General features: G+C 45.9%; 1 protein-coding gene across 1 annotated transcript; it reads right to left on the reverse strand.

The window, feature by feature from the left end:
- Positions 1-5689, reverse strand: LOC125147397 (steroid 17-alpha-hydroxylase/17,20 lyase). Its single transcript, XM_047824319.1, has 8 exons — positions 5323-5689; positions 4056-4194; positions 3609-3838; positions 2743-2829; positions 2138-2353; positions 1648-1817; positions 972-1075; positions 1-458 (listed from the first exon to the last, which is right to left on the reverse strand). The coding sequence occupies exons 1-8, from the start codon at positions 5617-5619 to the stop codon at positions 175-177; spliced, it is 1527 nt and encodes a 508-aa protein (XP_047680275.1). The 5' UTR covers positions 5620-5689; the 3' UTR covers positions 1-174.
- Positions 5690-12598: the final 6909 nt, after the last annotated feature.

Consider the following 12598-nt stretch of genomic DNA (forward strand, 5'->3'; position numbering starts at 1 on the left):
GACCGGGAAGAAAAACTGTTTTGTTTATGCATACAACTAGCAGGGATTGCAGACTGGAACAGAAGGCAGTGTGGGCCCCGGGGAGGGAGGAAAGGCAGGGGAAGGTGGAGTTGCACCTCTAATTCTGTGCTGTGGAGCCACACAGGGTGGAATCAGGGGATGCTAGGTCAGCCTCTAGGTGCTACCCTCATCCTGGGCTTCCCTCCAGGCCTGGCGTACCTTCACCTTCACTTTGAAAGGCTCAATCAAAAAGACCACCGTGGGGTTGCCTTCCAGGTGGGGCAGCTGCCCATCATCCGGGACCTCCAGGTCGAACCTCTGCAGCAACCAGGCCATGAAGAGGAAGACCTCCTGGCGGGCCAGGCTCTCACCTAGGCAGGAGCGGGGTCCTGCTCCAAAGGGCAAGTAACTTAATGATGGCGAGATGAGCTGACTCCTCGTGGGGTCCAAGAAGCGTTCTGTGGAATGGGGAGGTGTCAGTCAGGGTCAGCGCAGTAATGGCTCTGGCCTGACTGAGGGGGAGACACGGCCTTGCCCAGGGAGCCCCAGTCTGAGGAGGTGGATAGCCTGGCATGGGGGAACCCCATCCTGAGGAGAGACACGGCCCAGCTCTCAGGTAGCCCTGAGAAATGCACAAAAGAAATGCAATATTCAGGAAGGGTGGAAAGGAAGCAGTACTAACAAATGAAAATGCCACCATCCAAGGGGAGAGGGGCTGACCTGTTGGGAGCCATATACCTAGAGAGCTTCCTAGAGGACATTTACAGCTGGTAGAAGGAGAAAATGAGAAACCTAGCTGTGAAGAGTTTGGGTAAGTCCAGGGTAGAATGGGGGCTGTCAACAGGTTCATGTAGCTGGAGCCAGGAGTTTTCTAGTAGCAAGCTGGGCAGAGGGAATGGCATGCTGGAATGATGGAGCTCGGAGGCTAGGTTGGCTGTGTGGCCCGGGAGCAAGACAGAAGGGGGACTCACCGGGCATGAACTGGTCGGGCCGGTACCACTCCTTCTCATTGTGATGCAGTGCCCACAAATTGATGATAACATTTGTGCCCTTGTCGACAGCAAACTCGCCAATGCTGTCCCAAAGAGGGAGAAGAAAGAGGAGTCTAAAATATTGTCCTTCCCAAACTGCTCAGCCCCCAGCTTCTACAGTCCCCCAGCCTGGGGGAAAAAGCCCTATACGTCCTTGTGCCCACTCCCTCATCTTTTCCCCAGCTTCTTCCAGATTCGGTATGAATCTAGCCCTTCTTTAGCCCTCTTCCTGACTAGCTCTTACGTGTTAATACTTGTATATGTGGACATTTATGTCTGTCAGGGCATGTGGGTGTGCATTTTGAGCTGGTGCATGTGTGTGCGTCTGTTGTGGCTACTGGATTGGGTAGGAGTAGAGAGCACCTGGTCTTTAATCCCAGACCATATGTCTCCAGGGCAGCAGGCAGCTTCTGAGGGAGGTTGGTTAGATCTGTGGATTAGTCACAGGTGTTAGCAGGTGGCCAATCAACCCTATATTGATCAGTAGCGTCATGGGTAGGATGATTGATGGCCAATGGTTGAGTATAGGTTGACTAGCAAGCTGAGGGGTGGGGTGGTGGAGGAGGGACCAAGTGGGCTGGCAAGCAGTATTGTGTTATTAGGAGGGAAGGCATACCTGGAATCCATGATAGCCTTGTGGGGGATGAGCGTAGGGGCCACAGGCCGGATGCGAAGCACCTCTCGGATGGTGGCCTCTAGCAAGATGAGTTGATTCCGGTCACTCATAGTTGGTGTGCGGCTGAAACCTATATTCTGGTCAATCTCCTCCTGGAGCTTCTTATACAACTGAGGGCCAGAGCAGGGTAGATGTGACCGACATGCCTAAGCCCAGGGGAAGCATGGGCTTAGAAGAATCCTATTGTCACATCCAGAAGAGCTGGCTCAGACTCTTCCCAGTGATGGCTTTGCAGCCTGGGCTTTGCTTCCAGAAGATGGGGAGCTCCACCCTAGGGCCAAAGCCAACAACTGCTTGTGTAAGGAGTGGGGCAGCCCAGTCTTCTTGCATGGAAGGGCAGAGGGTACTACTTCTCCCTCCTTCTGGGGCCATAGGTGGATCTGGCTGGGGTGAAGAGTGGCTGGGAAGGCCAGAGTAGGGAGAAGCCCACCTGAGGATGGTGTAACAGGAAGGCCACAGTCCACCTCACCACGGATGTGGTGGTCTCCACACCAGCCCCAAAGATGTCCCCTATGGTGGTAAGGATGTGTTTATCCGAAAGCAGCTTCGAATCCTGGTCTGAGGCAGCACTGTTATTGTCTGAGTTCATCCTGGCTTGGATCAGTACATCCAGCATGTTGGTGATAGAGTCATTGCTGAAGTTCTCCTGGTTGGGTGGAGTTGGGAGACAGTGATAAGGAAGGAGCCCCATCTACAATACCCTGCCATACTTCCGTACCAGACTGGAGATACAAAGGCTCCTTCCACTTGGAAGTGAGGGAGGGGGGTGAGGCCAGGCAGGACCTATGAGGTTGTGGGGTGGGAGGAAGCACTGGGCTCTCTTTAAATTTTGGGAGTGAGTGGGTCCCTTCTAAGATCCTCTGCAATTACTTACTTCCTCACCCCTATTCATTAGTTAAGTCATTTTTATTGAGGACCTACTATGTTCCCTACTCTCTGCTAGGTGCTAGAGATCCTACAGTGTCCAAAATGGACCTCAGCCCTGTTTTCATGACACTTCAACCTATCTCATGTCTCTTCTGCTCCATCTCCTACCTTATGTTTTTCAAGGATTTCACTCAGCAACTCATCTCGGTTTTTAACATAATTCTTCATTTTTTCCAAGGTTTTGTTGGGGAAAATCTGGAAAGTAGAAATAAATGTCAGACCCATCCCTCTTCTATTTTGCTTCTCCAACTACCAGAATCCCTCCTCGAGGCAGATCTTAGTTTTCTGTCTCTGGAGAGTGGGGGAGAAGGGAGAAAGAGAGAAAGAATCTTAAGCAGACTCCATGTTGAGTGTGGATGCAGGGCTCGAATCCATGGCCCTGGCATCATGACCTGAGCCAAAATTAAGAGTTGGACGCTCAACCAACTAAGCCACCCAGGCACTCTTTTTTTTTTTTTTTTTCCAGAATGGGATTATTAATGACAACTAGAACAACTCCAAACAAGGGAAAAGGGAGCATCTCCGTTTCTCCCTCCCCATTCAATCAAACATCAGGCACTGATTGAGGGTCTACTAAGTAGACTCCACTGTGTGCCCAGCCCTTCGGAGTAAGAAAGATTTGAGTCTGAAGGCTGCGGCAAATTCTTTAACTTTTTAAGACCTCTGTTCTCATCTCTATGGAAACTGACCTTCCAGAGGAATTACATGATTAACCCAAGTGGGGTGCTTAACACTGAGCACATAGCAATTGGTAAATAAATGAGAGCCATTATCATGAGTATTACAATGCATAGTTAAAAGCTAAACCTATTTCTGTAGAGAAGTGGCAAGGTCTTAAAGGGAGTCACAAGAGGTAGAGGTCATTGTAGCTGAGGTGGTCAGGAGAAAATTGGGTCTGGAACTAGGCAGTAAGAAATGCAGACTGCAATCAGGGATTGCTGGGATCTGAAAGTGTGGCCTGGCCTCATCCTCACCTTCAACACGGGGAATATGTCTACCAAATTGTCCTTTCCCAAAGTATTCAAGATGCCTTCATTGTAATTCTGTATGATTTTCAGAGCAGGATCTCCGTTCTTGAAGGAGGAGTTGAAGCAGATCAAGCAGATGATGTTGGTCACCGCCAGGAAGAGAGACAAGTACAAATCTATGGACTGTCCATCCTGCATGGCCAGGTTATCACACAATAAACTGATTTCCCGACAAACTGAGAGGAGAGAGGGGCATGATGGTGAGGAATTAAGCAGCAGCCTTTATCCCTCCCAGGTCCATCTTAGGCAGGGACATAGACCAGAAGGCCACTAGATGGCAGCAGCAGCCAAGAAAGCACTAGATTGAGCAGGACCTTGCCCTCTTCCCAGCCCCTTCCCCCCCCCCCCCCCCCCACCAACCCCCAGCAGTTCCAGGGGCCAGCCGGCACTCACTGATCTTCTCTAGCCTTTGGTCGCCATCCTTGAACAGGGCAAAGGTGGCCAGTGCCAGCTTCCTGTGCATCTGCCAGCTGGCACCATGGTCGGCAAAGGCAATGCCCTTTTGGTTGTCAGACAGGATATCCAGAGTCACCTTTGGAGAGCAGGAAAGGCTGTAGGAATCAGACCAGCCTGATGCTTTTTGAGGTTCCTCTGGGAAGAGGTGGCTTGGACTGCCCAGATCTCTGCCTTTCCCTGGGTCCCCTGGGGGGTGCTGAAGACGCAGCAGCAGCTCATCTACTTTTTCTGCTCTCCCATTGCAAGGGTGTGTGCCCACCATAAGGCCCCAGCTGGAGAATGCAGTCTGGACTTGGGCCAAGCCACCTCTTCCCAGAGGGACCTCAAAAAGCATCAGGCTTCAAAGCCCCACCTCTTAAATCCTATGACCCCACAAGCCCCATCTGGCTAGCCTCCTCCTTCCTCTTTGCTCAGGAGAGTTGGGAGTGAGGCCATTGGCCAGCAGACCTGGCTGACTGATCCAAGGAAAAATGAGTAAACCCTTGGCCTGATCAGAGATAAGTGGCTGTGAGGCAAGGGTGGAGGGGGCAGTGGGGGCTGCCTGGGCTGTTCAGGAGGGTACACAGCAGGGTGTGAGGATGGGGCACTGGCAGTATTCCCAGATGGTCAGCTTCTCTCCTCCCCCAGGAGCATTTCAGAAGGTTCAGTAAGATAGATCATCAGCATCCTTGAAATGCTACCAGGTGTCAGCCTTATGTGAGCCAGAGCAGCTGGGGACAGCCCCAAAGACGCAGCAATCCCAGCCCTGCAAAAACTAGGCTACTTCTCCCTCACACCTTCCCGTATAAGACAGTAATCATTTAAACCCCATTTTCCACGCGAAGAGTAGCATTCCTAAAGGGCTATTTATTGAGCACTTACTGCTCTGGGCACTGGGCTAAGTGCTTTACATAAACGATCTCAGTTGATTAGGGAAATCGAGAGTCAGAGAGAACATCATCCAGTTCCAGGTGAGATGCCAGGACTGGGGCTTCCGCCCCAACCCACCTCTTAGAAGTCCAGAAAAGGAGATATTCCTTTGATTCTCCCTGCCTGGTTTAGAGGCTGGGTGGAGTCTGAGGGGTTGATTCTCACCCACAGTCCTGCTAATCTGTTTTGGGAAGAATTACAGAAGTCGGGAGGGTCATTCCAGGCTTGGTCTTGGCCAAAGAACTGCAGAACCCCAGGGACTGGTGAGAGAGGAGGGTTGGTGGGAACTGCTTACCACATGGGGCCGCCCAGAGAATTCCTTGCCCTTCTTGACAAGCACCTCCTTGGCCAGCTGGTGGTCGCCGACCATCACTGTAGTCTTGGTCCCCAGACGAAAGGAATAGATGGGGCCGTATTTTTTCTGCAGCTTGAAGAAGTTCATGTGCGGATGACCACTTCTGGGGAGGAATAGCAGGCTGCCCACCAAGGGCAGGGATGGGAGGCTCTTGGGATACTTGGCACCAGGGCACTTTGCCTTGGGCCACAAGAAATAGGCTAGGGTGAACAGCAAGAAAACCAAGAGCTCCCACATGGTGGCCGGGTGCCTGCAAGCAAGACAAGCAGCTATGGAGTAGAAGAGCCACAGCCAGTTCTTGGGTGCGAGGAGGCCCTTTTAAGGGCTGCCCTGTTCTTCACCTTGGCTTTGTGTTATCTCTTGCCTTGTGGAAATTTATCCTGGAGCACAGCCAGGCCGGAGCCCTCTCCCAGAAAAGACAGAGGAAGGAGGAGTGGAGTCCTCCTCAAGGGCTGGCTCAACTCCAGGGCAAACCCCTAGGGGAGGAGTTAGGGAAGGGGGAAGACCATTCGGCGTCCCCCCCCCCCCAAGAGCTCCCCATTCATCAATGTCCACAGAGTGCACCAGAACCAAATGGTATCTGGGTCAGGAATCAAGGTGTGGGACTTTCCATGTTGTAAGATCAAAATCAGTGGACAGATGTCAGGAGGCTCACAACCTGCAGGGATTGTCAAAGATATTTTATTCAGTCTTAGTTAACAGCCAAAGAATGTGATGCCTTCGAAGGTCAGGTTTGTAGAACGTCACACACAACAATGACGGCAAGAACCCAGATGTCCTAACCGGTTTGCTGTTCTTTCCAGAGGCAGCCATACTCTCAGGTTGAGAGCATGGGCTTTAGAGTCAGATAGGTTTGGGTTCAAATTCTAGCTGGGCCGCCTTCTAGCTATATGACATGTTTTAGAAAGTTATTTTCATTATATCAAAATATACACAACATAAAAGTTACCATTTAAACCACGTGTGCAATTCAGTGTCATTAAGTATACTCACATTATTCTATGGCCATCATCACTCTCTACTCCCAAAACTTTGTCATCACTCAAAGCAGAAACTACCTATTAAGAAATAACTCCCCATTGGATACCCTCCCTCCTATTCCTTGCAATTTCTAATCTACTGTGTCTCTATGAATAAGCCTATTTCACATGAGTGACACCTTGCAACATTGTTTCCTGTGCACCTGGCTTATTTTACCTAGCATGTTTCTGAGATTCATCCACATTGTATCAGAACCCAATTGCTTTTTAGGACTGAATAATATTCCTTTATATGGATATACCTCATCTTGTTTATCCATTCAGCAGGTGAGGGATATTTAAGTTGTGTTTACCTTTTGGTTATTGTAAATAATGCTGCTATGAACATGTGTGTGAGTCCCTGTTTTCAACTCTTTGGGGTATATATCTTGGAGTGGAATTACTGGGTCGTACGATAATTTTATGTTAAGTATATGCTAATTTATCAAGTTTCAATTCCCTCTCCTGTAAAATTGAAATAATAATGGAACCTACTTATCAGGGTAGTTGTGATTCAATGAGATTATGCATGCAAAAGTGCTGCCTGGTATGAAGTAAGTACGCATTCAATATTTGTTCTTTTCATCATGATACCAAAATGGGCTTCCTAGTTTTTCTGAGCTCTCATTAGTAGATCTTCCTGACAGACCAACTTCTCATCCTTTGCTGGAAACCTTCAGTGGCTCAACCAGTACTTATCAATGATTTGACATTTCCAGATGTCAAATCTGGGAATTTCCAGCCCCAGGGAGGTGAACATTCCTGGTGTCAATCATCATAGAAGAGGTGGGTCCTCAGACAAGCAATCAGGATCCACTGAGTGAGACTCACAACGGTGGGGGATGGAATTTCTGCCCATCTCTGGGGGTGGTCTGCCAGCATCTGTACTTTGAGGAGTACAGACTGGTGTGTGGGATGCTGGAATGAAGCAGGAAGGCAGCAGGTAGGGGACCTCATGGTGAAGGTGAACCTTCAAGGCCTTGAAGGCCAGACTGCCTGGTTGCTCATCACCCCAAATTTTCAAATGACGTCAGGAGGCTCACAACCTGCATGGACTGTCAAAGATATTTTATTCAGACTTTCAGGGCCATTTGTGGTTGGAGGTATGAGCCAGGGTGGTCAGAGAAGGCTTCATGAAAGAAAGGGGATTTGAGCTAGGCCTTGAAGGAGAGTTAGGACTACTGGTAGAGGCATGGGGAGTAGGGGAGGAAGGATACTGCTGGAAGGGAGAGCAGCAGAGTCTGGAAGGGATAGAATGTGTGGTGGGATGGTGATGATCCTACCTACAGACACATAGGAGAGATGCTGGTCGGGCACATCAAATCAGCCCTGAAACAAAAGGCTAGGGAGGACGAGGAGTGACTGAAAGTTCTGCAGCAGGGGAGTGACAGGAGACACTGGTATTTTTGGAGAATGAATCTGGTATCTGCACCAGGGTAGGCTGGACCGAGGAGCTCTTGTATAAAGCTTGACAGCCAGGCAAGAAGAGGCCTGAGTCCTGTGATCCAGGCCGGGGCCAAGTAGGACCATCTGGTCGGTAAAGAAATATGAATGGGTGCTTTCTATTCCTAAAGTGAATGCCAAGGTGATTCTCTGATGTTTCACCCCAATCACAAACAAGAAATGGCAATTTTTTTAAAAGCGCTGCTTCAGTGGCGCCCAGGCACTAAACGTGGAACCTGCTTGGGATTCTCTCTCTCTCTCTCTCTCTGTCTCTCTCTCTTTCTGTCTCTCTCTCTCCCACTCCTTCTGCCCTTTTCCCCTGATCCCTATAAAATAATAAATAAATAAATAAATAAATAAATAAAGTATTTCTTCCTATCCTCATTACCATGTTATTAGAGTTACAAGTGATAATTGCAAAAAATCTGGATAATGCAGGTAGCTAAAAATAAATTTTGAAAGAAGTTTTTTAAAGTTTATTTATTTTGAGAAAGAGAGAACACAACCAGGGTAGAGGCAGAGAGTGGGGAGAGAGAGAGTCCCAAGCAGGCTCCATGCTGTTGGTGCAGAGCCCAATGCAGAGCTCGAACCCACCAACCATGAGATCATGATCCGAGCTGATCAAGAGTCGGACACTTAACCTACTGAGACGTGCAGGTGCACATGAAATGTGTTTTTATCTAAATGAGACCATACTGCATTTTTTAGCATAGATATTTTTCTATTATTAAGGACTTTTCTATGACATTATTTTTAAAAGTTTATTTATTTATTTTGAGGGAGGGAGGGGAGAGGAGGTGGGGAGAGAGAGAGAGAATCCTAAGCAGACTCCACACTGTCAGCACAGAGACCAACATGGACCTTGAACACACGAACTGTGAGATCATGACTTGAGCCAAAGTTGGATGCTTAACTGACTGAGCCATCCAGGTGCTCCCACTACAACATTATTTTTCATGACTGCATATCATTCCATTGTGTGTATATCATACATATAGCATAGCTTATTTAACTGATCCCGTATTATAGTATTGGACATTTAGGTTGTTTCTGTTTTGTCTTTGTTTTTCATATAAACAACACTAAGTAATAGCCTTGTAGTGAAACCTTTGTGCATAACAATTCATATTTTCTTAGAGTAGAATACTAAGAGTGGAATTATTGTTTAAGGGCCATGCATGCATATTTTCAAGACTTGTAACAAATACTAACTTATTTATCAGATGCATTTTATAAATAGATTTCTTGGTGTCCAACCATTCCTAGATTAGTAATAACTTATTCAGAGCATCTTCTTTTAATACAGAATTGAATTCTCTTTGTATTACTTAGGATTTTATTCTTTTGCATCTCCACTCATGTGAAAAATTGGGTTGTGATTTTCTTATCACTGTCAAGTTTTTGTATTATGATTTTACTAGTTTTATAAAGTTATTGGAGAAACTTTTAATCTTTTTCTATATCCTTAAGTAGATTAAATGGCATGGGAATGATCTATTCTTTGAACTTCTAAAGGAAGGTAATATGAGAGTGTCAGGTCTTAGTGCCTTTTTTGGAGAGATAACTCTTTAAAAAAACTTTTTTAATGTTTATTTATTATTGAGAGATAGAGAGAGACAGAGCATGAACATGGGAGGGGCAGAGAGAGGAGGAGACACAGAATTCGAATGAGGCTCCAGGCTCTGAGCTGTTAGCACAGAGCCTGATGCGGGGCTCGAACTCATAAACCTCAAGATCATGTCCTGAGCTGAAGTTGGACGCTCAACCAACTGAGCTACCCAGGCGCCCCTGGAGAGATAACTCTTTAACATAATTTTCCAATTTCTTCCATAGTTGTTGGTCTCCTCAACTCTTCCGAGTCTTCTTTTTTTTTTTTTATTTTTTTTTAATGTTTATTTGTTATTGAGAGAGAGACAGACAGAGCACGAGCAGGGAAAGGGCAGAGAGAGGAGGAGACACAGAATCTGAAACAGGCTCCAGGCTCCAGGCTGTCAGCACAGAGCCAGACGCGGGGCTCAAACTCACAAATCGCGAGATCATGACTTGAGCAGAAGTCGGATGCTTAACCGACTGAGGCACCCAGGCGCCGCATCTTCCAAGTCTTCTTGCGTCAATTTTGACAATTGATATTTCTTAAATTTTGCACTTTCTACTTTTCCTTAATTTGCCAGAAGTTTTATTAATCTTTTCAAAGAATCTCCCTTTAGATTTATTCATCAAGTCTTTGATGGTTGTCATTTTAATTCGGTTTCAGTGTTGATAAATGATCAGTGCAAAACGTCCTTTGTAACTTTACTCCAGAATTCAGACTGAAGGTTCGTGTGGCTTCCACTTCCTTACAATCCCTGTTTTCTTTGTTCCTCTTCTAAAACATAAGCCCCGGAGCGCCTGGGTGGCTCACTCAGGTCATGATCTTGCCGTTTGTGAGCTCAAGCCCCATGTCGAGCTCTGTGCTGACAGCTCAGAGCCTGGAGCCTGTTTTGGATTCTGTGTCTCCCCCTCTCTCTGCCCCTCCCATGCTCATGCTCTCTCTGTCTCTTAATAATAAATAAACATTAAAAAATTAAAATAAAATAAAACATAAGCCCCATTATCTACTACAACTGAGCTGATGACCTGGGAACTCCATTATTAGGTATCTAACCAACAGCATTTGTACATATGCTCACTAAAGGTACACTCAAAAGTATTCATAGCAGCACTAGGAAAAACCCAAGTATTTATTGGTTATTGAATAGATTGTCATGCATCACACAGTGGAATACTATGCAGAGATGAGAATGAACAAACTGCAGCTCCGTGAGCCAACATGGATGAAATGCACAAGCATAATACTGAGCTAAGAAACCAGACTCATAAGAATTCAGTGTATTATCTTATTTATATAGATTTCAGAAACAGATAAAACTAATCTATGGTCCTAGAAGTCAGGTAATGATTACCCTGGAAGGTGGTTAGTGACTCAAAGAGGACTCAGGGCGGGGCTTCTGGGGAGCAGGTCATGTTCTGCTTTCTTGATCTGATGATTGGTAACACGGGTATATTCACTTTGAGCTGGACACCAATTATTTTCAATCAAAAGTTTACTTTTAAAAATTGGGTGGCTATGGAGTTTGGGACCTTAGGACCTTACTGAGATTGCACGCAAATTTTGCATGTATGTATAAATATATATTTTTGTGGAGAAAGGATCCGTAGCTTTCACCAGCTTCTCATAATAGGGGGTGGTTCATCACTGGCTCAAGGTTCCCTCTATCGTCATGCTCACCCCCATCTTGCTTGATGATTCTTCTACTCTACCCTCCTCCAATCACATTCTTCCTCTTCTCCAAAACATTTTCCCTGAGCTCTCTGGTATTGCCCCTTTATAAAATAAGCATACTTTTTTGTCTTCCTTATCTAGCTGTAGAATATTTTCTCTACCTCCTGCCTTTCTTAAGCTGGACCCTTCTCTGAGGACATCCCTCCCCCTGCTATTCTTTTGAATGAAGACACTAATGTTCAGGTAAGGCAATGGGGAACTGATGTTTTCTTCACTCCCCACAGCCTCCAGACCACCATTTCTCCACCTTTAGGTACACATTCTTACTCCTTTGCAGGTTCAGACCTTGGTTATTGCCATTACTTACAGATCTCATGTTGCTATTTTTTCATTTAAGATTTATTTTAAGATATGAGCACCAGGCTTACATCCTTTCTCTCCAATCCTGTCATCATCCTGCATGACTTTAAAGTCCGTGGGGGATCATCAGCCAACATCTCAACTTCATAGTCCCTTTATCTCCTCAAATCCAAAAGATTTACTTCCACTTCAGTTACTCCTCCAGACTTCAAGCCCCATTCTCAACCCCACCCCTTTCATGCTTAGCAGATAACCTTAACTTTATTTAAGAAATCTGAGACCATAGGGACACCTGGCTGGCTCCGTTGGCAAAGCACGTGACACTTGATCTTGGGGTTGTAAATTTGAGCCCAATGTGGGGTATAGAGATTAGTTTTAAAACATCTTAAAAAAAAATAAGTCTGAGGCCATTAAGCTCAATCTCCATTAATTTCTACTTTATTGTTAGACGGTTAGAGGTAAAGAATCGCTACTCCTGTGTCTAATCAACCCTTCCAACAATTTGGCAAAATAATAACTTAATTGAACATTTGCTATGTATTACATGTACTATTTAACTTAGTCCTTATAACAGCTCTATAAGGTGCTATTACCATCATCATCCCTATTTTACAGACGAGGAAACAGACACAAGGGCTTGCCTAAGGCCATCCAAGTAGTCAATGGCAAAGCTGGGATTTAAGCAGTCTAAAGTTGTCACACAGTTGAAATGTCACACAGTTCAATGCACAAAATGAATAATTTCAGCAGTGTTCATAATTGCCAGTAATACACCCCCCCAACCCCCCCCCCCCCCATCAAGAGGAGATGAGAATACAGTGCAGTCAGGGAAAGGAGGAAACACTTTATGTGCTTATTAAGGAAAGACTTCAAAAATATATTGTTAGGTAAAAGGAGCAGAAATAAGAATAGCATGTAATGAATGCTTCCATTTGTGTAAAAAAAGGAAGAAGACTATATGACTCTTTTGCTTTATATGCATAAAGTATCTCTGGGAGTATACACTAGAATGTAAAATCAATAATATAAGTTTCCACCTTAGGACTAGAGAAGGAAAAGCAGCATAAACCTAAAGCAAACAGAAGAAAATAAATAATAAAAATTACGGCAGAAATCAATGAAATTTAAAACA

This window comes from Prionailurus viverrinus, chromosome D2, assembly GCF_022837055.1.
Source record: "Prionailurus viverrinus isolate Anna chromosome D2, UM_Priviv_1.0, whole genome shotgun sequence".
NCBI lineage: Eukaryota > Metazoa > Chordata > Mammalia > Carnivora > Felidae > Prionailurus > Prionailurus viverrinus.

What these genes read in the sequence shown, in the direction of transcription:
- LOC125147397 (XM_047824319.1), bottom strand. Translation starts at nt 5,619, where the DNA reads ATGTGGGAGCTCTTGGTTTTCTTGCTGTTCACCCTAGCCTATTTCTTG. An exon ending in CCAAAGGCTAGAGAAGATCA is followed by an intron (nt 3,839 to 4,055) that starts GTGAGTGCCGGC and finishes CTCTCCTCTCAG; the next exon opens with TTTGTCGGGAAATCAGTTTA. An exon ending in GCCCGACCAGTTCATGCCCG is followed by an intron (nt 459 to 971) that starts GTGAGTCCCCCT and finishes CCCATTCCACAG; the next exon opens with AACGCTTCTTGGACCCCACG.